Source organism: Lissotriton helveticus, chromosome 2_2, assembly GCF_964261635.1.
Source record: "Lissotriton helveticus chromosome 2_2, aLisHel1.1, whole genome shotgun sequence".
NCBI lineage: Eukaryota > Metazoa > Chordata > Amphibia > Caudata > Salamandridae > Lissotriton > Lissotriton helveticus.
The window spans coordinates 184,475,185-184,501,404 of NC_136060.1; the positions used below are offsets into that span (position 1 = coordinate 184,475,185).

The 26,220-nt window shown below is 50.8% G+C and overlaps 1 protein-coding gene across 1 annotated transcript in view; it reads left to right on the forward strand.

The window, feature by feature from the left end:
- Positions 1-26,220, forward strand: part of PDS5A (PDS5 cohesin associated factor A) — a 1,342,323-nt gene that overhangs the window by 1,166,339 nt on the left and 149,764 nt on the right. The window contains exon 27 of the mRNA XM_078678314.1: positions 7,894-8,026. Coding sequence (XP_078534440.1) covers positions 7,894-8,026 — 133 coding nt within the window. The remainder of the gene's footprint in view (positions 1-7,893; positions 8,027-26,220) is intronic.

Here is a 26,220-nt window from a genome sequence, read left to right on the forward strand (position 1 = left end):
TCGAGTCTTCACCAAGGTGATGGCAGTGGTGGCAGCTCATCTCAGGAGGTCGGGGATTCCTGTATTCCCCTATCTGGACGACTGGCTGATCAAAGCAGAGTCTCCAGAGAAGGTGCTCCATCATCTGCAAGAGACAACTCAGTTGTTGTACAGGTTGGGTTTTTCGATAAATGTACCCAAGTCTCACCTGGTGCCCTCACAGCGCAACCTGTTTATAGGGGCAGTACTGGACACTACTGTTTGTCGGGCATTCCCTCCTCCTCAAAGGATTCTCGACATTCAGGAAATGATTCCTTTGTTTTGATGTTTGATGTTTGTTGGTTTTTGTATAGCGCACATACACTCCATGGAGCATCTTAGCGCTTTTACAATGTCATAACTATATAAGATCATTCCCAAATAGATTGGATTGTAAATAAGTACAGATGATCCAATGATCAATCTGGAGGATTGATCTGTTGAACAGAACAAGGGGGAACGTTAGTAGAACTGGTGCCATGGAATATTATCATTCATCCCCAGTAAATGGGTTCCGAATCGATTGACCCATCGTTGTTCCCTTTCGAATAGTGTGCGTTCAGCATCGGTGTGTTTTTCATGAAGTTTTTCCAACAACTGTTCAACAGATCAATCCTCCAGATTGATCATTGGATCATCTGTACTTATTTACAATCCAATCTATTTGGGAATGATCTTATATAGTTATGACACTTCCACCATGTTATTAAGAGGCCCCGAATTTCTATAACGTTGCCTCCAACGTTAATATTCGTACTCTTTAAGACAATTAGTCATGTTATACACCTTTGGCCAGATAGAGTAGAGAGCACACAGCCTCCCTCTCCAGTTATCACGCCGTTTTTTAGAACGACAACCAATATTGTCTCACTGCCACTTTAACATCTGGTGATAGCACAAGTCCTTTGTTGCTTCCTATAACTTTAAAAACGAACAAGGGAGTGTCCTCCCCCTTCCCAGGGGCAGAGTCAGCACAAGCAGCAATTGTGACTAACACGAGGGTAAGAATGGCGCTAGGCGAGCCTCTACCAAACAAAGTAAGTGACGGCTGTGCGCTTTAATCTATGCAATATCTTCACGCAGGACTTATTGCTTTTATTATTCTAGCAAACGCCCTGTGTACAGCGACTCTATTAGCCCGTCTGATGTGGAGTGATTTCCTGACAAACAAGGTATTTCTTTTGAAAAGCGCACGTTCAGTAATATACCGCGCGCTAGCTGAAATTCTAAACCTCCGTGCTCATAACCTTTAAAACGCAGTAGTGGGTTACACCTCTCACTAAGTCTCCTGATAACATGTACTAACACATAAATGTTCTATGCACATGATTCTTACCGATTTCATCCGCGACGGAGAGTTAATATGTAACTTACGTTGCCCTTTTGTGAGATGCACCTTCAATCACCACACGCTAAACTAGTAGGTTTACAAGCGCGTAATTGAAGTTGATTGACCACACTGCATTATCCCATAGTTGCTTTTATAGGCAACCGGCAGCAATTTTCACCTGTTATTCTGCAAATTACCCATTACAAAACGTCTAATATTTATTTTTAAAATAGAGTTCATCCTCAGCTCCAGTGTTATGATCCATTGCTCCACATTTTCAGTGCTCCAATGTAGTGTAGTACCCTCAATGCGGTGCTTACATATGTACAAATGGAGTTTGATTTACTACTATCTCTTCTTTGTACTGGGTCACAAATTGAGACCCTTGTCCTGCATGCTATATGCTGTTAAACTATGTACTACCATTGTATTTGTTTCCTCCATACAGGAATCTGAGTGTGAAACTTTCATACTTCTAGTGAACACTACACGAATAGTGTGAGTATTCAGTTTTGTTCATTTGTATTGTCCTGACGAAAGCTCTACAGACCCGCTGGGCCCAATAGAGCTGAAACATGTCGACCTATTGATAGAGTTATATGGTAATCCTGTAACTCGATTACCAAATATACCACAATTTTTCTTTTTAAACTACAGTGTGCATCCTCTTTATAATAAATTTGTGTTTTTTTGGGTGCAACCCTGTTTTTAGATTTTTTGGCTCAGTAGCACTGTACCCTATTCCTCTGGACCAGCACTTTTTATTTCTGGACACTTCTACTCTTTCCAGAGGTTGCCTCGGGTGAGGCAGGCATATAGCACGTCGTTTGTCAACCCGATGAATATGCCATGACGCTAGAGAAGGGGCGGATAAAAGATACACGCACTCATAACATCTCAGCGTCTATGAGGGTTTTCAACAAATAACCAATGGTTATTGTAGATACAAGTGTCCATTCCCTTGTATGATGATTGAGCAACCATGCACGCTGGCACATGAGGGCGCTCCAGTGGTGCCTCCGCAGGCAGTGGTATCAGCACAACGGGGATCTCAGGGAGTCTGTTAGGATCTCCAGAGAAACTGCAGCGGATCTGTCTTGGTGGAGCGTGGAGGGCAATCTGTCTCAAGGAAAGCCCTTTCATCTGCCTCCATCGGTTGCCACAGTGATCATGGATGCCTCCACTCTAGGGTGGGGTGCTCATCTGGGGGATCTGGAGATCAAGGGTCTTTGGTCTCCAGAGGAAAGGTTGCTTCACATCAACCTTCTGGAATTGAGGGTGATTCGTTTAGCACTCAAGGCCTTCCTCCCTTCCCTTCGCGGTCAGTCGGTTCAGGTCCTGACGGACAACACAACTGCGATGTGGTATGTCATCAAGCAGGGAGGAGTGGGGTTGCAGTGTCTCTGCAGAGAGGCTCTGCGTCTCTGGTCCTGGGTTCAGAACCACCAGATTTGTCTGATGGCAAATCATCTGGCCGGAGTTCTGAACGTTCACGCAGACAGTCTCAGTCGGCAGTTCTCAGCCGACCACGAGTGGAGGCTTCACCCAGAGGTGGTTCGTCACGTCTTCCGGACGTGGGGAACTCCTCAGGTGGACCATTTCGCCACTCGCGAGAATGCTCACTGCCCCTCATTCTGCAGTCTCCAGTATCCGTTGCAGGGAGCCTTGGGGACGCGTTTCAGTTGAGTTGGGGCTCACGACTCCTTTACGCGTTTCCTCCCATACCCTTGATTCCTCGGGTTCTGAGGAAGATTCGCCAAGACCGGGCTCAAGTTATATTGGCCGCCCCGGATTGGCCAAGAAGGGTGTGGTACACAGATCTTCTCCACCTCTCCTCGTGCCTGCCGCTCCGTCTCCCTCTCAGGGAAGATCTCCTCTCTGATGGAGGGGCAGGTTCTACACCCCACCTCCAGACCTTACACCTTCATGTCTGGAGATTGAACGGGGCAACCTGAATTCCTTTTCTCTCCCGCCTGATGTGGTGGATGTAATTCTTTCGGCCAGGCGTCTTTCCACCAATTCCATCTATTCCTATAGGTGGTCCAAATTTGTTTCCTGGTGTGGAGAGAAATCTATTGACCCCTTGAGAGTTCGTTTGTCTAACATACTTCAGTTTGCTCTTTCTTTGGCCCAGCAGGGTTTTGCTGTGGCGACTGTAAAGGGTTATTTACCGGCCTTGTCTGCTTTCCTTTGTTTGCCTGACCAGCCGTCATTATTTAAGTCACCTATTGTATTACGCTTTATAAAAGGTCTTACCAACAAATTCCCTCGAACTCCATTTATTGTGCCTCAATGGGACTTGAATCTTGTCTTGACCTATTTGATGGATTCACCCTTTGAACCTTTACACAAGTGTCCCATGACACTTCTGCCTTTTAAGTCGGTCTTCCTTGTTGCAATTACCTCGGCAAGGAGGGTAAGTGAGCTTCAAGCTCTTAGTTCGAAACCTCCATTCCTGACCATTCATGCTGAGAGAATGGTACTTAGGACCAGGGCTGCTTTTCTGCCTAAGGTGGTAACTCCCTTCCATCTAGGGCAGTCCATTACCCTTCCTACCTTTTATCCTCCCCCCTCACCCTTGCAAGGAGGAGGAGTGGCTTCACCGCCTAGACCCTAAGAGGGCGGTGAGTTTCTACCTCGATAGGACTAAAGACTATTGTATGGACAACCAGCTTTTTGTTGGATTTGCTGGCTGTAAGAAGGGGAAAGCGGTGCACAAGCGCACGTTGTCGAGATGGATTATCCTGTGTATAAAGATCTGCTACGCCCTGGCTGGTAAGGAACCTACAGAGGGTATAAGGGCTCATTCTACTAGTCATCAACATCTGCTTTGGCTAGAGGTGTATCTGTAGAGGATATTTGTAGAGCCGCAACTTGGGCCTCCCTCCACACTTTTGCGAAGCATTACTGCTTGGATACTGAGGTGAGGAGGGACAGCCACTTTGCGCGCTCTGTCCTCCAGGATTTCTTGGTATAGTAGAGTGGACACTGTAGGAGAGTAGGGTCTGCAATCCTATGGTCACCCCAGATTTTTGCTTTTTGCTTCACTGGTTTACGACTTTCCCTGGCTGTGGGCCTGCTAATCAGACCCACAGCCTAGCTGTTCTCTCTCTAAATTGACACACATGTACTTTAGGTGCATTTACCAATTGGTATTGGGACCCCTTATCAGCCCCTGTACAGTGTACCTTAGGTACCCAGGGCATAGGTGAACCCAAGGCCTACCAGGGGCTGCAGCATGTATTATGCCACCCCTGGCTGGCCATCTAAACAGACACAACTGGCTGGTAAGACAGCTGGGGCAAGGTGGTGTAATCACCCTTTACTGTAGATATAGTATACCTATATCTAACCCCAAAATGGACACATATACTCCTATCAGTCACTCCTATGGCAGGCCTTATCAATCCTGAAGGCAGAGTGCTTGAAATTATGTGAGATGGTGCTCTAGCATGAGCTGAGCCTGTCTGCAGCTTGCGGAACCAAGTCCTTATAGCTGTTCCATGATAACGCTATACCATATACTCTTAAGTGCATTATAATCCTCGCAGTTATTGATAACTTTGGTATAGCATTATCAAAACATGTCGAGTAAGGTGTCATACGAATTGGAATACTACCCCCTCGCCAGTTCTGGCGACGGGGGTAGCATTCAACCCTTTTAGAGGGACACAACATGTATGTAACACTGAACCCCGGTTAAAGTTAAACTAAGCCTCAGCATCACAAAATGGATGCTGCCACCACAGACACAAGTCTGACCTCCTGCTGCTGGGAGTCCTTCCAGCGAGGGAGGCCTGGACAAAGGGTTTCCTGCCTTGGGAGGTGCTAGCACCACCCCAGACAGGATTTTGTGTATTGAGGTATGAAAGGAATGAGACATGCCTGGGGCACGCAAGGTGTCCCTGTGCATACCCCGGTTCAAACCAGTTGCTGGGGCACTCCAGCCCCAGCTCTGGCGCGAAACCGGACAAAGGATAGGGGGTGTAACCACCCCCCTTCCTGGTCCCACCCATGGGAGGGACCTAGTCACCAGTACAGCCCCCTTTAGCAGAATAAAGGTAGGAGCTGGTCCCATTCCAAATTAGATTATCCTGAATAACTCTACAAAGAAGAAACTCTGGGCTTCGACGTTCTGCTCCACAGAAGACTGAAGAAATCTCCCTTGTGGGCAAGGAGTGTCCACCCTGCAACTGCAGGCACCATCAAGCGTCCTAGCGGTTCACTTTGTCGTCCTTCCTGCCGGAACCAGACCTCAGAGCCCGCCGAGACCCGGATTCCCAGACCTCTCCGATCTCTACCTACATCTGCAGCATAGCTGAGACCCTGGGTGCGACGAGACACGTGGGACCGGCCATCTTGAAGAAACTACACTTCGCTTCCAGCACGACTTCAGAGGCATCCTCGAGTAAGTGCTTTCGGGATTGAGATGCCCCAGCCCCGAGCAGCTCCTGCACAGAAGACCAGCCCTCCAGCATCCACGAGATCTGCGTGGGGCCCTTTTGCTTGATTGCTGCTCGACTCGTTGTCTGGTCACTTGCCGGCTGGCTAGTGGCCTCCTAGACGACGATCCACGAAATCTTCACTGCTGGTCTGGTTGCTCCAGACTGGCCCTTGCTCCCTTCCAAAAGAGGAGCACCCCAGACCCTCCTGGTCCGCACCAGACGCTGTTTCCACTCACCGCGTGGGTTGCCTTTGCCAAGGCCTGTTGACTCCAAATCTGGATCCGACACCGCCGACAGCAAGAGTCTGTGTGGGACAGCTCGTGCCTCCATCCTGGTCGTCGAAGACACCTCCTGGTCCACGTGGCTGCAGAGACAAGCGTCCACTCTTCACCTGATCGCGACGACAGCATCAGGTTCCTTCCTGGTTTCACACCGGTCACTGGCTAGTGACTTTGAACACTGTCCCCTCTGCTTTCAGGTCCTCTTCTTCCTCGATCCACCCTTGGATCGCACCGGACATCTTCCTCCTGGTCGCCTGCAGCATCTTTCTTCAAGGCTCCATTGACTTCAACGCAGAAACCCGACACACTTTCACACCTATGCACCCGCAGCCCGTGAGTGAGGTAACGAGAGCATTTCGGTGCTCATAGGTAGATTAACTCTCCTAGTGTCCAGATCCAGTCATTTTAGTCCTAACTAGTCGGAACTGTCTGCTACTTACCTTTTCGTAATTTGTTCTGCCCATTGACTTTGTTCCGCATCTCGCGTGTAAGTTCACACGCTGCACACGCGTCCCGTGGGCCTCCTGCTACTTACCTAAAGTTAGGGTAGTGTAGTCCCAGCGATCTTACAGCCTCTGGGCATCTTCATTTCCTCTATAGATTTCCTTATACCATTTACTTAGTATATGGTTTGTCGTGCCCCTATGGCGCCATTGTAATTTGTGCGACTTATTGTATTTTTCCTAAAGATTATTGTCATGTGCTTAGCCCTCTGATCTCATAAAGAGTTCAGAGGTGTTTGTTAGTAATAAATATATTGTTTATTTTCATAACAACCTGTGTGGTGTCCTTTCATCTGGTATTCAAAGGGTTATATGTGGTAAAACAGCTGGCTTCACGTGCCAAAAGAGTGTAGCCTAAGACTGCTTTGTCCATGCTACTATTAGGATAGCTGGTCTATAAGGTTGACTTACAACCAATCACCATAAGGGTTGTTTGGACTGATACAAGGTGATCACTAGAACTAGTGAACATCATATATCAGGCCAACTTCTCACAGACACCCTCCTCCGGGAGTGGGGACTACTGTGGGATTCTATTCACAAGGTGAGGAATCCACTGGCAGATGTATCTATCAGAAGAACAAGTTACTTACCTTCGGTAACTCTTTTTCTGGTAGATACAGTATCTGCCTGTGGATTCCTCACTGACCCACCCGCCTCCCCGTTGTCCACTCTTCTATACCTGCTATGTGTATATTTGAATGTTTTTTATAATGGATGTATTATATATTCATGCATATTGCATTGTTTTCACTCTGTGTGTTGGTCTGAATATTGTGTACTATGTATACTATTACTGTTTATGTTGGTCCGTCCGTGTGCCTCGGGGGCATGGAAAAAAAGGGCGGAACTGACGTCATCATGCCGTTAAGGCCCTATTATGGATCCAGTGACGTCAGCGGGGTCGCGAGCGGAGTCGTACCCTCTGTGACGTCGTCCATGACCTCGCCGGCGTGGAGAGCTACAAAAGTTTCCGATTGGCTGCTGCACAGGGGATATTCACAAGGTGAGGAATCCACAGGCAGATACTGTATCTACCAGAAAAATCGTTACCGAAGGTAAGTAACTTGTTCTTTATGTCAAAAACATACTGACCCCAAGCAAAAAGTGGGAGTAGCCATGAAAGCAGATCCGATCCTCCATTCCTTCAATTACTCTTTGTAGCTCCTTTGTAGCATGTGCACTTTTATGAAGTATTCTGTTTTTCATGTGGCTAGGTATCAGCTGTACACATAAAGCATTTGTTTATATTGTTTTGTCTGTCTTGTGAAGTGATACATTCCCCATTTCATGTTTTGGTTTGTTTGCCTTTTTAGGTGCCTGTGGTTCATGCTTGAGGTTTTAATGACCAAGAATGAGAATAACAGCCATGCATTCATGCGAAAGATGTCAGAGAGTATTAAACTTACAAGAGATGCTCAGGCACCGGATGATCCTAAAGCAAACGAAGTAAGTAATATTGTTGGTTTCTCTGAGAAAATCCTTTAGATGTTAGGCTTAGCACTGTAATAATCTTAGGCATTGTCAGTCATGCGGTCACTGCTTTTACTGCACCAAGGAATGTTACCATAGGTCTTTAAGCTTACCTTATGACAATATTAGTAGATTCCTTGATTTTGCTTTCCCTACTGCTGCCCTTCAGAATGTTGGTTATGAATATAGTACTTTTCAGTCTTGTACAACTGCTAATAAAATAACTATGCCTAATCTTCTGTATTCTTGACCTCTTGCTTAGCAAAATGTGATTTCTCTGGATGCCATGATGAAAACTTGCAGAAGAATGAAACTGTAATACTGAGATGTCAGCAAACGAAACGTAGATAGAAATTTGTAATAACCTAATAAAAGCTCCTCATAATAATCTCCACAGTAATAAAATTGGTTAGATTACTTGCAAATTCATTGAACCACTCTTCTACAAGGAAGAAGGCAGCGGGGCAGAAAGACTGTTGGGGCTTTAGAGATGCCATCCATAGCTTTAGTTTGCTTTCATCCCTCCCAGTCTCCACCCTTTTGGTTCCCTTATAGGAAATGGGCACGGTGAGATGCTTGAGGGAGCCACTCCTACACCTTCTGAATGGGGGTAAGTTCAATAGGATATATTTGCAAAGAAGAAACTGGAAGAGATACAACTGTTCTTGCTGCTATTTACCCTGGTTGTGAAGCCTCTGGGTATAACAGTTCGCTAGCACCTAGAAATTAAAGAAATACCATTTGGACAGGGGTTGCAGATTTGCCTGGCTCTGAAGTCTGTGAAGTTTGGGTTTTCTGGACAGGGCGGCTGTCCTTAGGAGATCTGGTCTTTGTTGAAGAGTGGCGGTCTTCCTGGGGTTCTTGGAAGTCGCTGTATTCTTCGCAGAGTCATTGAGCAGGAGATAGGCCGTATGGTTGGGGCCAAATCAGTATTAGGCTTCCAGGCTCGGCTGCACGGTGTCGTCTTCATCCTTCTAAGGTCGCAGGAATCTGATCGGGGTTCAGGGGTGCCCCTTAATACTGAATGTAGGGGAGGTACAGGCACTGGGAGATGGTAGCCAATGGGCTATTTGACTTTAGGGTGACTACATCCTTTGAATGTCCCCTCCCTATGGGGAGGAGGCATCCGCCTAACCTGATAGGGTAGAATCCTTCCATTCAAGATGGAGGATTTCCTAAGGAGGAGGGTCACCTCGGTCTAGGGTACCTTAGGGGTGGCCTTGGCAGAGAGGGTACACACTTCTCCTCACGACTTATTTTCCCATCGACCTTACAGCCAAAAGGGAAGCTAGATCGGAGAGGGGGAAGGGATGAAGGGGGACATCTCCACTGGCTTGAGAGGCTCTGGCTAACATTGCAAAGGGCTGGAAGCCTTTCAGGCTCTCCATCCTGAATGCTGTTCCTGCTAGGGAGTAAGTGAAGAGCACCTCCAACCAAGCAGGCTGTGTTCCTGACCCACAAAACGCAGAAGGGCTCTTGCCTCAGGGGGTCAGAAACGTCATGGAGATTTTTTTTCTTCCACCAGCCTTGCATTGTGGTCAGTGAACACTGTGTCTCTTGAGCTGTTATTCCCACTCCTTGTGAACTGTGTACACCTGCTAGTGGTAGAAACTTGGAATGGTCTGTTGAACATCTTTCTGCTTCCCTTCTCTTTGTTTTATCCCTTGCCCAGCAGGATTGTGTACTGATCTCTCTTAAAGGGTACCTTTCAGCTTTGTGTGCCTTCTTGTGGCTGCAGACCATCCCTCTTTTTATAACTCCACTTTTGTAAACCGGTTTCTTAAGGGTCTTGTACATATGTTCCCATCTGCCCCATTCATCATGCCTCAGTTGGACCTTAAATTAGTTCTCACCTCCTGATATGCTCTCCGTTCGAACCTCTGCACAACTGCCATCTTCTGGCTGCTTTCCATCAAAAAAGCCTTTTTATTGGCAATAACTTCTGCCAAGAGGTTGAGAGAGCTGCAGGCTCTGTCATCAAACCCTCCTAAACTGACCAACTTCCCTGTTAAGTTGGTGCTTCACACTTAGGCCTGTTTCTTACCGAAAGTGCCGACACCATTACACATGGGGCAATCTGTCACCTTGCCCACTTTACCTGCTCCTCCGCACCCCTCTAGGAGTGGCTCCACCGTATGCACCATAAAAGAGTTTTGGCATTCTACCTTGACCGCAGGAAAGAATTCTAGGTGGACAACCAACTCTTCGTAAAGTACGTTGGACCAAAAAAAAGTTGTGCAGTGCACAAGAGGACTATCTCGCGTCATCGTGGATCGTTCTCTGCATCAACATTTTCTACGCTCTGGTCAAGAAATAGCCTTCTGAATGCTTAAGTGCTCATTTCACCAGAGCTAAGGCTGCAACCACGGAGTTGCTATGTGGTGTTCCAGTCCTTGACATATGTTAGGCAGCATTGTGGTCATCACTGCACACGTTCGCTAATTACTACAGCCTGGACAGTCCAGTCCCGCAGGGACAGCCTTTTTGGCTGCTCTATTCTGCAGGACTTCCTGATATAAATTTGTCCACAGTCCCTCCGGTATGGCAATGCTGGGGTATCTATTTAAAGGCAAGGAATCTGCAGCTAGATGTCCTTATCAAATGAACGAGTTACTTTCCTTCTTTAACACCAAATCTGGTAGAGACCTGATCTAACCGCAGATTCCTTATCGACCCACCCATCCTTCCCACACTGCAGACAGGTTTTTAGGGTCAGGGCTGATCCCTTTCAGGGCCCTAGTTCTAAACACACCACACTCACGCAAGCCATATTAGACAGGCGAGATACAGCAAAGTTCAGCATCTGGTGTGGCTGGACATAGTTGACTCGCTAGGCAGAGCGATTGCCTCGTCAATGGCCCTTGGATGCTTCGTTTGGTTGAGAAGATTGTTTCATATGATGTCCAATCTTCCCTCATGGACATTCACTATAATGGCAGTCACCTTTTTAGCGAAACGCCAGCCTCTGCACTATGGTGCTTTAAAGTCAGCAGAGTTGCGGGCAGATCCTTGCACCTTTCCATAGCCATCTGCCAACCCCAGTGTGCCTTCCACCGTTTTGTAGCTATGATAGGGGCTAACAAGCGTGTGTTTTCATGGCTAGCCACCAGCTTTTTCTTGGACGTAGTTCACACAAACAACGCAGGAACACCAGCTAGAAGTCGGGCCAGTCCACCAACGCCCCAGCAGCCTCAAACCCTTTTAACTTGCCCTTATACCTTCATGGGCACCCAGTTGGGGGGGTCAGGATCTGATGTCACCTGACCTACTGTTAGTTCATAACATTGGACATGTGGGTTTTACAAATCATGCAGAGGCTCCATGCCCTTTCTGGGAAAACTGCCACCCATACTACCCACTTAAGACAGGCTGATGGAGGAACATCTTGCTTTGCTCCGTCCGGTAGAGTCTGCCCTTCTGAGCAAAGGGGCCATCAAGAGGGTGTCGGCATCAGAAGTAGTTTGTGTAGCAGTACCCCTGCGCGTCGGTAGGCGTCGTCTGTGGCTCCGCGTCCGTCGTTGGCGCCGAGATTACGTAGTCGGAGTACTTAGACACCGCCCTCGCGCGCTGACGTCAGTTCTTCATTTTTCCGCGCCTGCAAGCGCAGGTCCGGAGAAAGTGGTACCCTTTAGTCACTTTTTGACTAAGCTTTTTCGATCCTTTTTGGATCCGTTTCGAGTTTACGACTCCATCGGTGCCGGTAGGGATGCCCGGGTGTGAGAAGTTGGCCTGGTATATGTTCACTATTCTAGTGATCACCCTGCACCAGTCCAAACAAACCTTATGGTGATGGTTGTAAGTCAACCTTATAGACCAGCTATCCTAGTGGTAGCGTGGACAGAACAGTCTTGGGCTAAAAGACTCTAGAGAGCGTGTAAAGCCAGCTGTTTTACCATATGTAACCCGTTGAATACCAAATGAAAGGACACCACACAGGATATATATAAAATATATATGTATTTATTTCTAACACACTCCTCTGAACTCTTTATGAGGTCAGAGGCCAAAGCACATAACAAGACACTTAGTTATTATACGTTAAGTTGCACAATTTACGGTTAGGCCCTAGGGACGAAGCAAACCATTAATTAAGAAAGTGGTCTAAGTACCACGTCACGAGAAAAGGGAAGGCCTAGGGCCTAGGGAATCGCTGGGGCTACACTGTCTTAACAATAGTTTAGAAGTAGGAGGCCCACAGGCGGCGCTTGCAGTGTCTTTACACACACGCGGGGTTCAATGCAAAGTCAATAGGAACTTAGAAGTTAGCTTTAGAAGGATTTAGGACACTTCCGGTTTAGCTAGGAGGGAACAAATAGAGACTTAGACATTTGGATAGTCAATACCTTTGGGAGCACGAAGTACTTGCGTTTCCTCACCCACGGACGGCGGGTGCATAGGTGTGAAGATGTGTCGGGTTTCGTCGTTGAATCCTATGGAGACCTGAAGAAAGAGACTGCAGGCGACCATGAGGAAGATGTCCGGGTGGATCCAAGGGTGGATCGAGGATGAAGAGGACCTGAAAGCAGAGGGAACAGAGTCTGGGTCACTAGCCAGTGACCGGGTGGAACCAGGAAGGAACCACACGACGTCGAGGAGCAATCGGGTGTTGTCTTGAAGCTTGTCTTTTTCAGCCATGTGGACCAGGAGGCGTCGACGACGACCAGGTGCTGGAGACGGACTGTCCCATGAAGGATCTCGCAGATGGAGTGGTCGACTTCCGGATTGGAGTCAACAAGCCTTGGCAAAGGCAACCCACGCAGGATACAACAAAGGCTTCTGGTGCAGACCAGCAAGGTCTGAGGTGCTTCACCTTTGCAGGGAAGCAAGAGCCAGTCTGGAGCAACCAGACCAGCGATGTGGTTCAAAAGGATTGTCGTCACAGAGGCTACTAGCCAACGAGCCAGCAACCGGACAACGCGTCGAGCAGTACAAAAGCAGAAGGGCCCGACGCACAACTCGTGGAGTGTGGGGGGCTGATCTTCGTCGCAGATGGAGCTCGGGATCGGGGTTTCTCAATCCCCAGTGCACAGCTTCGAGGGTACCTCAGGAGCTGCACAGGTAGCAAGTTGCAGGCTTTCCAAGATGTCAGGTCCCACCGGATCCCAGCTATGCTGCAGTCGTGAAGAGAGGGTAAGAGCGGTCTGGAAGTCTGGGTCTTGTCAGGCTCTGTGCTCGGGTTCCGGCGGGAACGTCGACAAAGCAAGCCGTTGATTTGCTGGATGGTGCCTGGTTGCCCATGGTGGTCCCTCCTTGGCCACAAGGGAGATTCTTCAGTCTTCAGCTTCAGCAGAATGTCGAAGGTCCAGAGTTTCGTTTCAAGTTTCAGTTCAGGATTAATCTAAAGTCTCAGGACTCAGCTCCTACCTTTATACAACTAAAAGGGGCTGGATTACTTACTAGGTCCCTCCTATGGGTGGGACCAGGAAGGGGGAAGGTTACACCCCCTCTCCTTTGTCCAGTTTCGCGCCAGAGCTGGGTCTGGAGTGCCCCAGCAACCGGTTTGAACTAGGGTATGCATGGAGCACCGAGTGTGCTCCAGGCAGTGTCTCATTCTATTCAGCCCTCCCTGTCCCAATACACAAAGTCCTGGCAGGAAACCTATTGTCCAAACCTCGGAGACTGGAAGGACTCCCAGCAGCAGGAGGTCAGACTTGTGTCGGTGGCAGCAGCGTCCATTTTGTGACGCTGGTGCTCTGGTTAACTTTAACCGGGATAGTCAGCAACAACATGTCTTCTCCCTTTAGAAGGGTGGAATGCTACCCCCGTCGCCAGAATTGGCGAGGGGGTAGTATTCCAAAGCGTATGACACCTTACATGTTTTAATAAAGCCAAACCAGAGTTAGCCTTTAACCGCGAGGTTCATAATGCACTTAAGAGTATATGGTATGGCAATATCATAGAACAGCGATAAGGACATGGTTCCGAAAGCTGCAGACAGGCTCAGCTCATGCTAGAGCACCATCTCACACATAACCAAGCACTCTACCTCCAGGATTGTTAAGGCTTGCCATAGGAGTGACTTATAGGTTACTATGTGTCTATATATAAGTAGGTATAGGAATACCATACGTAAGCAAGGGGTGATTACACGACCTTGCCCCAGCTGAGTGATCAGCCAGTTGTGGCATAATACATGCTGCAGCCCCTGGTAGCCCTTGGTTACACCTATGCCCTGAGTACCTAGGGTACACTTCTACAGGGGCTGACAAGGTGAACCAATTCCCAATTGTGTATGTACCTAGAGTACATGGTGTAAATTTAGAGAGAGTGCATCTGGGCTGTGGGTCTGATTAGCAGGCCCACAGCCACATCTAAGTCGAAAACCAGTAAAGCAAAGCAAAAAGTGGGGGTGACCATAGGAAGCAGACCCTACTCTCCTACACCGGGTACAAGCCCTGTGCCGACTGCAACCGACTGATGTCAGTTACCGACTCCCACCTCCGGTGCCTACATTGCCTGGGGCCCGACCACGATGACAAGTCGTGCCCCGACTGCCAGGCCTTGACGTCGAAGGCTAGGCGAGAGCGGTCCCGCAAGCGCCTCGAGCTCCGGCAGTCAGCCCCGCGCCGCTTGAGGTCCCTGTCCGGAAGGAGGTCGAGGGACCGGTCGTGGGGCCGGAGTCATCACAGCTCGGCAAGTTGACACCACTTGTCAGGCTCCAAGTCCTCAGGTAAGAGGCACAAGAAGTCGAAGAGGTAACATCGCTCTTCTGACTCCCCCCGACGCTCGCGCAACGCGGCCGGGGTTTCGGGTGACACACCCCCCCACGCGGCTCCGCCGGAGCCACAAGCGTCGCGGCCTGCTCCATACCTGCTGGTCCCTGGGCAGAATGCGACGCCTGAGAAGATCGATGCCTTCCTCTTGGCCATGAGGTTGCTCTCTCCTCCGTTGGGTTCCGCGGCGCCTTTGGGCCCAGCGGGACCCGACTGGGAGCCCAAGCGGGCCGGGGGCTTCGGCCCCGACGCCGTCTGGTGCTTCGGCGCCGTCGGCGACTTCGGTCCCGACGCCGCAAGGCCCCACTGGATCCGGGTCGGCGCTGGTCGACCTTACGACCCCGCCGGCGTCGACCCCCAAGATGTCACCCCCGGCGCCGTCCTCAGACGACGCCGTCCCTGGTCCGACCCTCGGTCCACATCCGGCGTTGGAGCAGCGTCGCTCGACGCCGCATTCGACGCCGGCCGAAGAGCAATTCTTCGAGGATCTGGGTCCATCCTTTATCACTGAATTTCAGGACATGGACGATGAGGGAGACTGGGGGTGGGGGGTCTGAGGACCCCCTGGCACGTGAGTGCCAGTCATATGAGGACTGGACACAGGAACTAGGGGAAGCCAGTGGCCTGGATACCTCCCCAGACACTGGTTTTGTCTCCCCTCCTACTGTGGCTACGGAGGAGGGGGCAGCTTATAGTGTGGTGCTGATGAGGGCAGCCAAGGCCTTGGCTCTTGAGCTCCCCGTCCCAACAGTGAGGTCCAACATTCTCACAGAGGTCCTTAAACCGCAGGTAAGCTCCCCAGAGCCTCTACTGCCGTTTAATGAGGCTCTCACAGACGTCCTGTTGGGCACTTGGCCCTCCTGTAGATAGGAATGTCGCTAGGCGCCACTGCCCAGCTCCGGGCGACCCTAGTTTCTTGTCCACCCACCCCACCCCCGAGAGTCTGGTTATCCAGGCCTCTACCTCCCAATCCGCATTCCCGACGGCACCACCGGATCGGGAATCCATGAGGTATGAACAGTTCGGAAAGATGTTCACCTCCCTTAGTTTGGGGTTGCGGTCAGTCAACACCGCGTGCCTCTTGGGCCATTACACCCACGCTCTGTGGGATACGGTTGTGGCTGTGCTGCCCGAGTGCCCGGAGGGAGCCCGGGCGAAACTCGCTCAAGCCCTTGAGGAGGGAAGAGACGCAGCGCCTGGCTGAGGCCCGCCAACTTTTCGGCCGATGTCCAAAACACCCTTATGGACATGCCGTTCGATGGCAGCCACCTCTTCGGTGGCAAGGCAGATCATGCGCTGGAACGCTTTAAGGACTCCAGGGCTACGGCCAAGTCCTTGGGCCTGTCGGCCCCGCGCCAGCAATCTTCTGCCCAGTGCTCCTTTCGTGCCCACGCAAGGGGTGCTCCCACACGTCCTGCAAGCACGGGCCGCAGACTAACATTCAGCGTGGTGGCGGACGTGGTTACCGTCGCGGCGGTTACAGGGGACAACGGCGCGGCCAGTCCACATCCACCCCCGCAGCATCCGCCTCAAAGCCTTTCTAGTCCGAGCTTTCAGGCCCATTTGACGCCAGTGGGGGGCAGGGTCCGCCATGACCTCCTCCACTGGCGCTCCATCACATCGGACAGGTGGGTGCTGCAAATCTTCCGAAGTGGCTACTCCCTCCCCTTCGAGGCGACCCCTCCAGCCATGCCACCGCAGTACCACCGTGTGTCGGGGATCACTTGCAACTTCTGCAAGAGGAAGTTACGGCCCTCTTGGCCATCGAGCGCATTCCTGGGCCAGAAGTAGGGTGTGGTTGTTACTCCCACTTCTTTCTGGTTCCCAGGAAGGGCAAAGGGGGCCTACGCCCTATCTTGGACCTCCGGAACGTCAACGGCTTCCTCCGGGAGGAGAAGTTCAAGATGCTGACTTTGGCTCCGGTCCTAGCTGCCCTGGACCCGGGAGAATGGGTGGTGGCGTTGGACTTGCAGGACGCATATTTCCACATACCCGTCCTGCCGGCCCACCGGTGTTACCTGCGGTTCACGGTCGGCCACGAGCACTTTCAGTTTACTGTGCTCCCCTTCGGCCTTACCAGCGCCCCTAGGGTGTTCACAAAAGTGATGGCGGTGGTCGCAGCTCATCTGCGCAGGTTAGGGGTTTCAGTCTTCACCTACCTCGACGACTGTTAGTTGAAGGCGGGCTCGCCCCAGACAGTCGTCAGCCACCTCCAGACTACGGCCGACCTTCTGCACCTGCTGGGGCTCTCCATCAATGTGCCGAAGTCGCACCTGTGTCCCTCTCAGAAGCTCCTCTTCATCGGATTGATTCTAGACTCGGCGCCATTGCGTGTTTATCCTTTGGAACAGCGGGTTCGGGATATTCAGGCTCTGATTCCGATCTTTCAGCCTTTATCCCGAGTCTCGGTCAGGTTAACGCTGCGGCTTCTAAGGCTGATGGCCTCCTACATCCTTCTGGTGCATCACGCCAGGTGGCGGATGAGGGCTCTGCAGTGGCACCTGAAGTTTCAGTGGGCCCAGCATCAGGGTAACGTGTCCGACCATGTCTTGATCTCGGAGGGCACTGCAAGACAGTTGCAGTGGTGGCTCACGGACCGCGATTGGGTCAGCGGCAGATCCCTCTCCCTACCCCAACTGGAGCACGTAGTTGTGATGGACGCGTCCCTCTAGGGCTGGGGGGGTCACATGGGAGAGGCGGAGATCAGAGGCCTCTGGTCTCCGGCGGAGTCCCAGCTCCACATCTACCTTATGGAGCTGCGGGCGATCCGGCTTGCACTGAAGGCATTCCTCCCCTCTGTCCGGGGGAGTGTAGTGCAGGTATTCACGGACAACAACACCGCCATGTGGTGCTGCAACAAACCAGGCGGGGTGGGGTCGTGGATCCTTTGCCAGGAGGCTCTGCGCCTCTGGCAGTGGCTGGAACATCAGGGCGTGACCCTGGCGGTTCAACACCTGGCAGGTTCCCTGAACGCCAGGGAGGACGAACTCCGCCGTCGGTGCATGATGGATCACGAATTGTGTCTGAACTCGGACGTGGCACAAGGCCTCTTTCAGCAGTGGGGAGAGCCTTGGTTAGATCTATTCACCACAGAAGAGAACACGCAATGTCATCAGTTCTGCGCGTTGGAATTTCCAAGGCGGCACTCGCTCGGAGACGTTTTTCGTCGCAAGTGGAGTTGTGGTCTGTTGTACGCCTTTCCGCCTATACCACTTCTGCCCAGAGTGCTGAAGATCAGGCACAACCGGGCCCAAGTCATCCTTGTGGCTCCGGACTGGGCACGAAGATACTGGTATCCCGAGCTACTCAGCCTGTCTGTCGATCCCCCGATTCGTCTGCCTCTTCAGGAGGACCTTCTGTCGCAGCAGCAGGGGACGGTCCTCCACCCGAACCTGTGCAGTCTCCACTTACATGCGTGGAGATTGAGCGGCGGCAGTTGATGCCATTTGACTTGCCTCCTGAAGTCTGTAATGTGATTCTGGCAGACGGGCGTCCCTCCACAAAATCGGTTTACGCCTGCAGGCGGAACAAATTTGTGGCATGGTGTACAGCAAAGGCTGTGGATCCCCTTTCTGCCCCTCTTTCAGAGGTTCTCCTCTTTCTTCTTTCTCTTGCCCAGCAGGGCTCTGCTCTGGGCACTCTAAAGGGCTTCCTCTCTGCCATTTCCGCCTTCTTAAGGCTCCCTGATCAGCCCTCTTTGTTCAAGTCCCCGGTTGTAAATAGGTTTTTGAAGGGCATCACTCATATGTTTCCTCCTGTTCCTTTCGTGATGCCTCAGTGGGACTTGAACCTGGTTCTTACTTATCTGATGTGCGCTCCCTTTGAGCCCCTTCATAACTGTCCTCTTCGTCTCCTTACTCTTAAGACTGCATTCCTGGTTGCCATCACCTCTGCCAGGAGAGTGAGTGAGCTGCAGGCTCTTTCTTCTCAACCTCCCTTCCTTTCTGTCCATCTGGACAAAGTTGTGTTGCGGACGCGACCCTCTTTCCTGCCCAAGGTAGTAACAGCCTTCCACATCCGGCAGTCCATCAACTTGCCCACCTTCTTTGCGCCTCCGCATCCCCCGAAAGAGGAAGAGAGGCTCCACCGTCTGGACCCAAAACGTGCGCTCTCATATTATCTGGATCGCACACGCCAGTTCCGGGTGGATGACCAACTCTTTGTTGGTTACGTGGGCGCTATGAAGGGACGGGCGGTGCACAAGCGGACCATTACTCGATGGGTCGTCTTGTGCATCAAGGCTTGTTACTCTCTGGCTAAGAAGGAGCCTCCTGTGGGGCTACATGCCCATTCCACTCTGGCCACGTCGCCTACTACTGCCCTGGGTCGGGGAGTCCCCTTGCAGGACATATGTCAGGCAGCTACGTGGGCCTCGCTGCACACATTCGCAAGACACTACTGCCTGGACAGCCAAGTCTGGAGACATGGATTTTTCGGCCGTTCCGTTCTCCAGGAGTTTCTGGTGTGATCATTGGTTCGCAGACCCACCACCGGGGTTGGTATTGCTGGGGTATGTATTCTAAGGTAAGGAATCTAACACTAACTGTAGGAGAGTAGGGTCTGCAATCCTATGGTCACCCCAGATTTTTGCTTCACTGGTTTACGACTTTCCCTGGCTGTGGGCCTGCTAATCAGACCCACAGCCTAGCTGTTCTCTCTCTAAATTGACTCACATGTACTTTAGGTGCATTTACCAATTGGTATTGGGTCACCTTATCAGCCCCTGTACAGTGTACCTTAGGTACCCAGGGCATAGGTGTACCCAAGGCCTACCAGGGGTTGCAGCATGTATTATGCCACCCCTGGCTGGCCATCTAAACAGACACAACTGGCTCGTAAGACAGCTGGGGCAAGGTGGTGTAATCACCCTTTGCTGTAGATATAGGATACCTATATCTAACCCCAAAATGGACACATATACTCCTATCAGTCACTCCTATGGCAGGCCTTATCAATCCTGAAGGCAGAGTGCTTGGAATCATGTGAGATGGTGCTCTAGCATGAGCTGAGCCTGTCTGCAGCTTGCGGACCCAAGTCCTTATAGCTGTTCCAAGATAACGCTATACCATATACTCTTAAGTGCATTATAATCCTCGCGGTTATTGCTAACTTTGGTATAGCATTATCAAAACATGTCGAGTAAGGTGTCATACGAATTGGAATAGTACCCCCTCGCCAGTTCTGGCGACGGGGGTAGCATTCCACCCTTTTAGAGGAACACAACATGTATGTAACTGTGAACCCCGGTTAAAGTTAACTCGAGCCTCAGCATCACAAAATGGATGCTGCCACCACAGACACAAGTCTGACCTCCTGCTGCTGGGAGTCCTTCCAGCGAGGGAGGCCTGGACAAAGGGATTCCTGCCGTGGGAGGTGCTAGCACCACCCCAGACAGGATTTTGTGTATTGAGCTAGGGAGGGCTGAAAGGAATGAGACATGCCTGGGGCACACAAGGTGTCCTGTGCATACACCGGTTCAAACCAGTTGCTGGGGCATCCCAGCCCTAGCTCTGGCGCGAAACCGGACAAAGGATAGGGGGTGTAACCACCCCCCTTCCTGGTCCCACCCATGGGAGGGACCTAGTCACTATTACAGCCCCCTTTAGCAGCAAAAAGGTAGGAGCTGGTCCCATTCCAAATTAGATTATCCTGAACAACTCTACAAAGAAGAAACTCTGGACTTAGACGTTCTGCTCCACAGAAGACTGAAGAATCTCCCTTGTGGGCAAGGATTGTCCACCCTGCAACTGCAGGCACCATCAAGCGTCCTAGCGGTTCACTTTGTCGTCCTTCCTGCCGGATCCAGACTTCAGAGCCCGACGAGACCCGGACTCCCAGACCTCTCCGACCTCTACCCACATCTGCAGCACAGCTGAGACCCGTGGGTGCGACGAGACACGTGTGACCGGCCATCTTGAAAGAAACTGCACTGCACTTCGCTTCCAGCACGACTCCCGAGGTAAACTCGACCAATTGCTTTGGGGACTGAGAAGCCCCAGCCCCGAGCAGCTCCTGCACCGAAGATCAGCCCTCCAGCCTCCACGAGATCTGCGTGGGGCCCTTCTGCTTGTTTGCTGCTTGACGCGTTGTCTGGTCACTTGCCGGCTGGCTAGTGGCCTCCTAGACGACGAACTTTGAAAACTACACTGCTGATCTGGTTGCTCCAGACTGGCCCTTGCTCCCTTCCAAAAGAGGAGCACCCCGGACTTTCCTAATCCGCACCAGACGCCTTTTCCACTCACCGCGTGGGTTGCGTTTGCCAAGGCCTGTTGACGCCGATTCCGGATCCAACACCGCCGACAGCGAGAGCCTGCATGGGACAGCTCGTGCCTCCATCCTGGTCGTCGAAGACACCTCCTGGTCCACGTGGCTGCAGAGTCAAGCGTCCACTCTTCACTTGATCGCGACGATGACATCTGGTTCCTTCCTGTTTCCACTTCAGTCACTGGCTAGTGACTGTAAACATTGTCCCCTCTGCTTTCAGGTCTTCAAGCATCTCTGATCCACCCTTGGATCACACCGGACATCTTCCTCCTGGTCGCCTGTAGCATCTTTTCCTCTAGGCTCCATAGACTTCAACGCCGGAACCCGACACGACTTTGCACCTATGCACCCGCAGCCCGTGGGTGAGGTAACAAGAGCATTTCGGTGCTCACGGGTAGATTGACTCTCCTAGTGTCCAGTTCCACAGTCGTTTTAGTCCTAACTAGTCAGGATTGTCCGTACTTACCTTTTTCTTGAACTGTACTGTCCATACTCGTTTTTAAATTGGGCCACTCACAGACCCACACTGCTGTCACCTCACTCCCACTGTAATTTGGCATTACTCACCGCGTTTTAGCGGGTCCCTGCCCACTGTCTCGCCTGGTGGCCATATTGGGAGGGGGGACATTGTAGGCGGCGCGGTTAGCGCTCCAGTGTGCACGCGCTCGGCGAACATAAAGGCAGCCATGCTGACGCGCAGCGTCATCACGCAGCGTCATCGCCGGATTGTCGCCGGAGTTTCGCCAGAGTCAAGCCCGTCTGTGCCCGTCCGGGCCCAGACGGGCCTTGGGCATGCCACTCTGCTCAACTCTCCGAACACACGGATTCCCTCCTACAGGTACTCACGGGACTCGCTTCTCGCATTACGCGTGCCAAGACATCCTAGTTGTTACTATTATTGGGCGGAGGGTGGTGTATTCAAACCCTGTTCTGGCTGTCGCCCACATAATACGGTTAACGCTCCCGACTCTTATATGATGGCTCTGCTTAATTGCAGATCACTTCCCTGTCACTCGACGGAAATCCATTGCCTTCTTTTGGACTATAGGTTGGATGTTTTATTTCTTACGGAGACGTGGCTATCCGCTGGTTCCGACCCCGACATTGTTAATGCTCTTCCCCCGGGATACCTCATGTGTCACCTTGATAGGCCGGATGGAAGAGGGGGCGGAGTGGCCATTATTTACAGAGAGACATTGGTATGCAAAGCCGCTGATTGCGGCATTAATAATGCTGAGAGTTGTCATTTCACTCTTGGCATCTCTTCAACTGTCTCTATCTCTGGTATTTTGGTGTACCGGCCTCCCGCTACGCTAGGGAACTTTGTGGATTCCTTTATGGAAACTGTTATTCCACTTGCTGCGGCTTCGTCCAACTTTCTTATTCTTGGGGACTTCAACTTTCATTTTGACGACCCCAATGACGTGGTGTCAAGGGATCTTACAAGTTTGCTTGGTGCACTTGACCTGCATCTTGTTAATGTGGGAGTGACTCATAACAGAGGTCATCAGCTGGATGCGGTCTTCGCTAATTCGGCGAACTTACAGGCCCTCCAGACGTTGGCTCTCCCTTGGACTGACCACCATTTCATTCCGTTTAGCTGGTTGTCTGGGAACCGGAGAGACCCTCCACTTAGGCAACATACTGTGGACCGCCTCTGGTCGAAGCTTCCGGTAGATAGGTGGGCGGAAGAGCTAGCCAGAACCTGTCCCCATCATGTAGAAGACCCCAGCTTTGCTGATCAGCTTGTAGTCAATTGGCTAACCAACTCGTTGGACTTGCTGATCCCGAACAAAAGGAGGCTTGTCAGGGAGAGAAGAATTGGTTCTGCTCCCTGGTACACCCCCGAACTCAGGTGCATTCGAACTTCCTGTAAAAGGTTTGAGCGTGCCTGGAGGAGAGAGCAGACCGAGGAAAGTCGGGCCTCTTATAGGAAGGAGCTGAGGAAATATAAAAGGGCACTGAAGGACGCTAAAAGGGCTTTCTTTAGCGAGAGGATTGCGAGGGCAAGTAATTCCTCCGGCGAGTCGTTTAAAATTTTTAAAGAACTTCTGAAAGCACCCACCCCCCCAGTGCTACACGATGACCCTAAAGGACAATGTGAGGATTTGGCAAAATTCTTTCATTCAAAAATAGAGAAAATATTATCCTCCTTACCCTCTATCCCTCTCATTCAGGAATCAGTCATTGGCTCTACTAACTGCCCGACTGAGCTTATATCCTTTGGCCCCTTCTCGGAAGAGGAGGTTACAAAGGTCCTGCTGGAGTTGAAGAGTGGCTCTCCGAGTGATCCAGTCCCGATGAAACACCTTAAGCCCGTGGTTAACATCCTGTCAACGCCTTTGACTGATCTCATAAACCTCTCACTTGCTCAGGGCATAGTGCCACAGAGATGGAAAAAGGCTGTGGTGAAAGCCATACTGAAAAAACCAGGATTGGATCCATCTGATTTGGCCAATTTTAGGCCAATTTCTCTCCTCCCTGGTTTTTCAAAAATTGCTGAGAAGCTTGTCAATCATCAGCTCTCGTACCATCTTGAAGCTAACCACCTGCTAGGAGACTCCCAGACTGGTTTCCGCCCCGGCCATGGAACAGACACTGCCTTGTTGGCAGTAGTGGAGGAGGCAAGAAGCACTCTCGATACAGGGGGGTCAGTGGCAGTGATCCTCCTGGACTTGAGTGCTGCTTTCGACACCGTGAACCATCAGGTGCTCCTCCAACGGCTGTCAGAGGCAGGTGTCTCGGGGACAGCGTTGAAATGGCTGGGCTCCTTTCTTGCGGATCGTTTTTACCAGGTCTGGGAAGGGTCGGAGCAATCTGCCCCAATCCCTCTTCAATGTGGAGTCCCGCAGGGCTCATCGCTGAGCCCTACCTTATTTAATATTTATATGACTCCACTTGAAAGAGTGGTCGCCCCTTCGGGGGTGAAGATCATCAGCTATGCTGATGATACTCAGCTGGTGGTGGGCCTCACGCAATTGGCGTCCCACCCGGAGGTATTACATGACTGCCTCGCCAATGTTTATCGATGGATGTCCATCTCTGATTTAAAGCTCAATGGAGGTAAGACCGAGCTGATGCTCCTGGGCAACTCCAATCCTTCCATCATTGCGAGCTGCTGGCCCCGGTCTCTTGGCGACCCACCATCCCCCAAGAAGGAGATCAAATCCTTGGGAATATGGTTGGATGACGATCTGTCCTTTCGGACTCATGCCAAGAAGACCGCAGGGGTCTGTTTTGGTTTGTTGAGATCAGCCCGTAAGGTGTTACCTCTGCTTCCTGCTCCATCAAGGAAGTTGTTGATTCGTGGCCTAATTCTATCCAGGCTCGATTATGGGAATGCGTTGTTCCTCGGTGCTCCGGAAGCTACCCTTAAAATCCTCCAACAGGTGCAAAATGCAGCTGCGCGAGTCCTTATGGATGTCCCCAGAAGGCAGTCTGCTGCTCCGGCCCTTAAAGCGCTTCACTGGCTCCATGAAGGAGCGGGTGAAATTTAAAGCGCTTTGTACGGCTCATAAAATTTTATATGGTAAAGGCCCTCCCATTCTTGCAAACATGGCCCGTCTCTACAAACCCTCGCGTCTGTTGCGCTCGGAGCAAAAACATCTTCTGCAGTCAGCGAGAGTAAGAAGAGCTCGGTCGGGGGGCAGGCGTTTCTCTGTGCAGGTAGCCTCCCTTTGGAACTCTCTGCCCCTTAAGATCCGCTCAGAATCCCAGATCCTACCATTTAGGAAGCTGCTTAAGACTCATTTGTTTCCTCGGTAGTGTTAGCTGAGTCTTCTTCGTTTCTGTGGTCTGTTGCGCCGGGATGCCCCTGGGTAAGCCGAGCGCATTATAAGTTTCATAATAATAATAGACGTTGTTACGCATCCCGCGTGTGAGTTCACACTCTGCACCCGCGTCCCGTGGGCCTCCTATTACTTACCTAAAGTTAGGATAGCGTAGTCCCAGCGATCCTACAGCCTCTGGACAGCTCCATTCCTTCTATCGATTTCCTTATACCATTTACTTAGTATATGGTTTGCCGTGCCCCTAGGGCACCATTGTAATTTTGTGTAACTTATCGTATTTTTCTTAAGAGATTGTCATGTGCTTAGCCCTCTGACCTCATAAAGAGTTCAGAGGTGTTTGTTATTAATAAATATATTGTTTATTTTCATAACAACCTGTGTGGTGTCCTTTCATCTGGTATTCAAGGGGTTATATTGTGGTAAAACCGCTGGCTTCACATGCCAAAAGAGTTTAGCCTAAGACTGCTTTGTCCTTGCTACCATTAGGATAGCTGGTCTATAAAGTTGACTTACAACCAATCACCATAAGGGTTGTTTGGACTGATACAAGGTGATCACTAGAACTAGTGAGGATCATATATCAGGCCAACTTCTCACACTAACCTGTTTCTTTCAGATGCAGAAGTTACTTACCTTCGGTAATGATATATCTGTAAGAAACAGTAGTTAGTATTAGATTCCATACCGCCCCACCCATCCTCCCCGTTCTGCGAACCGATATCTTGGGTTAAGGTCATCCCCTTTCAGGGCCCTAGTTTTTATGGCACCAATGTTGGTTTTTATCATGGCTCTGCGTTTCTGGCGCTGAAAAGCTGTGTATAAGAACTGACGTAAGTGCGCGATGGTGGCGTCGAAGTACTCCGATGTCATCCCGGCGCCGACGACGGACGCGGAGCCGCAGACGATGCCTACCGACGTGCAGGGGTACTGCTACGCAAAAATTTCCGGATCCAGTCTGACGCCTGGGGGTATTCTAAGGTAAGGAATCTAATACTAACTACTGTTTCTTACAGATATATCGTTACCGAAGGTAAGTAACTTGTGCATGTAGCCTAGACAAATGGTTATTTCATAAAGTGTGTCTGTGTGGTCACTCTTGGCCTCAGGAAAGAAATGCCAACGCGTTTCAACCTTCGTAATATGACCTTAAGATGTTTTGATTGAAGATCTTCATCAGGGCAGAAAAAGGTTTTGGTAGGACACTGCAAATTACCACGTATTCTTAATCATGTTGACAATTTAAGGATGGTGGCAGATGTCTGTCCATGACATTAATTGGATTTCTTTCGTTAACTGCGGGTCACCTCTATTGTCGTAACATCTTTGGAGATGCGTAGTTCTCTCGTGAAGTCTTCGGAATGCTCGCAGAGGCTCTAATCTGCTCCGTGGACGTTTCTGCCAC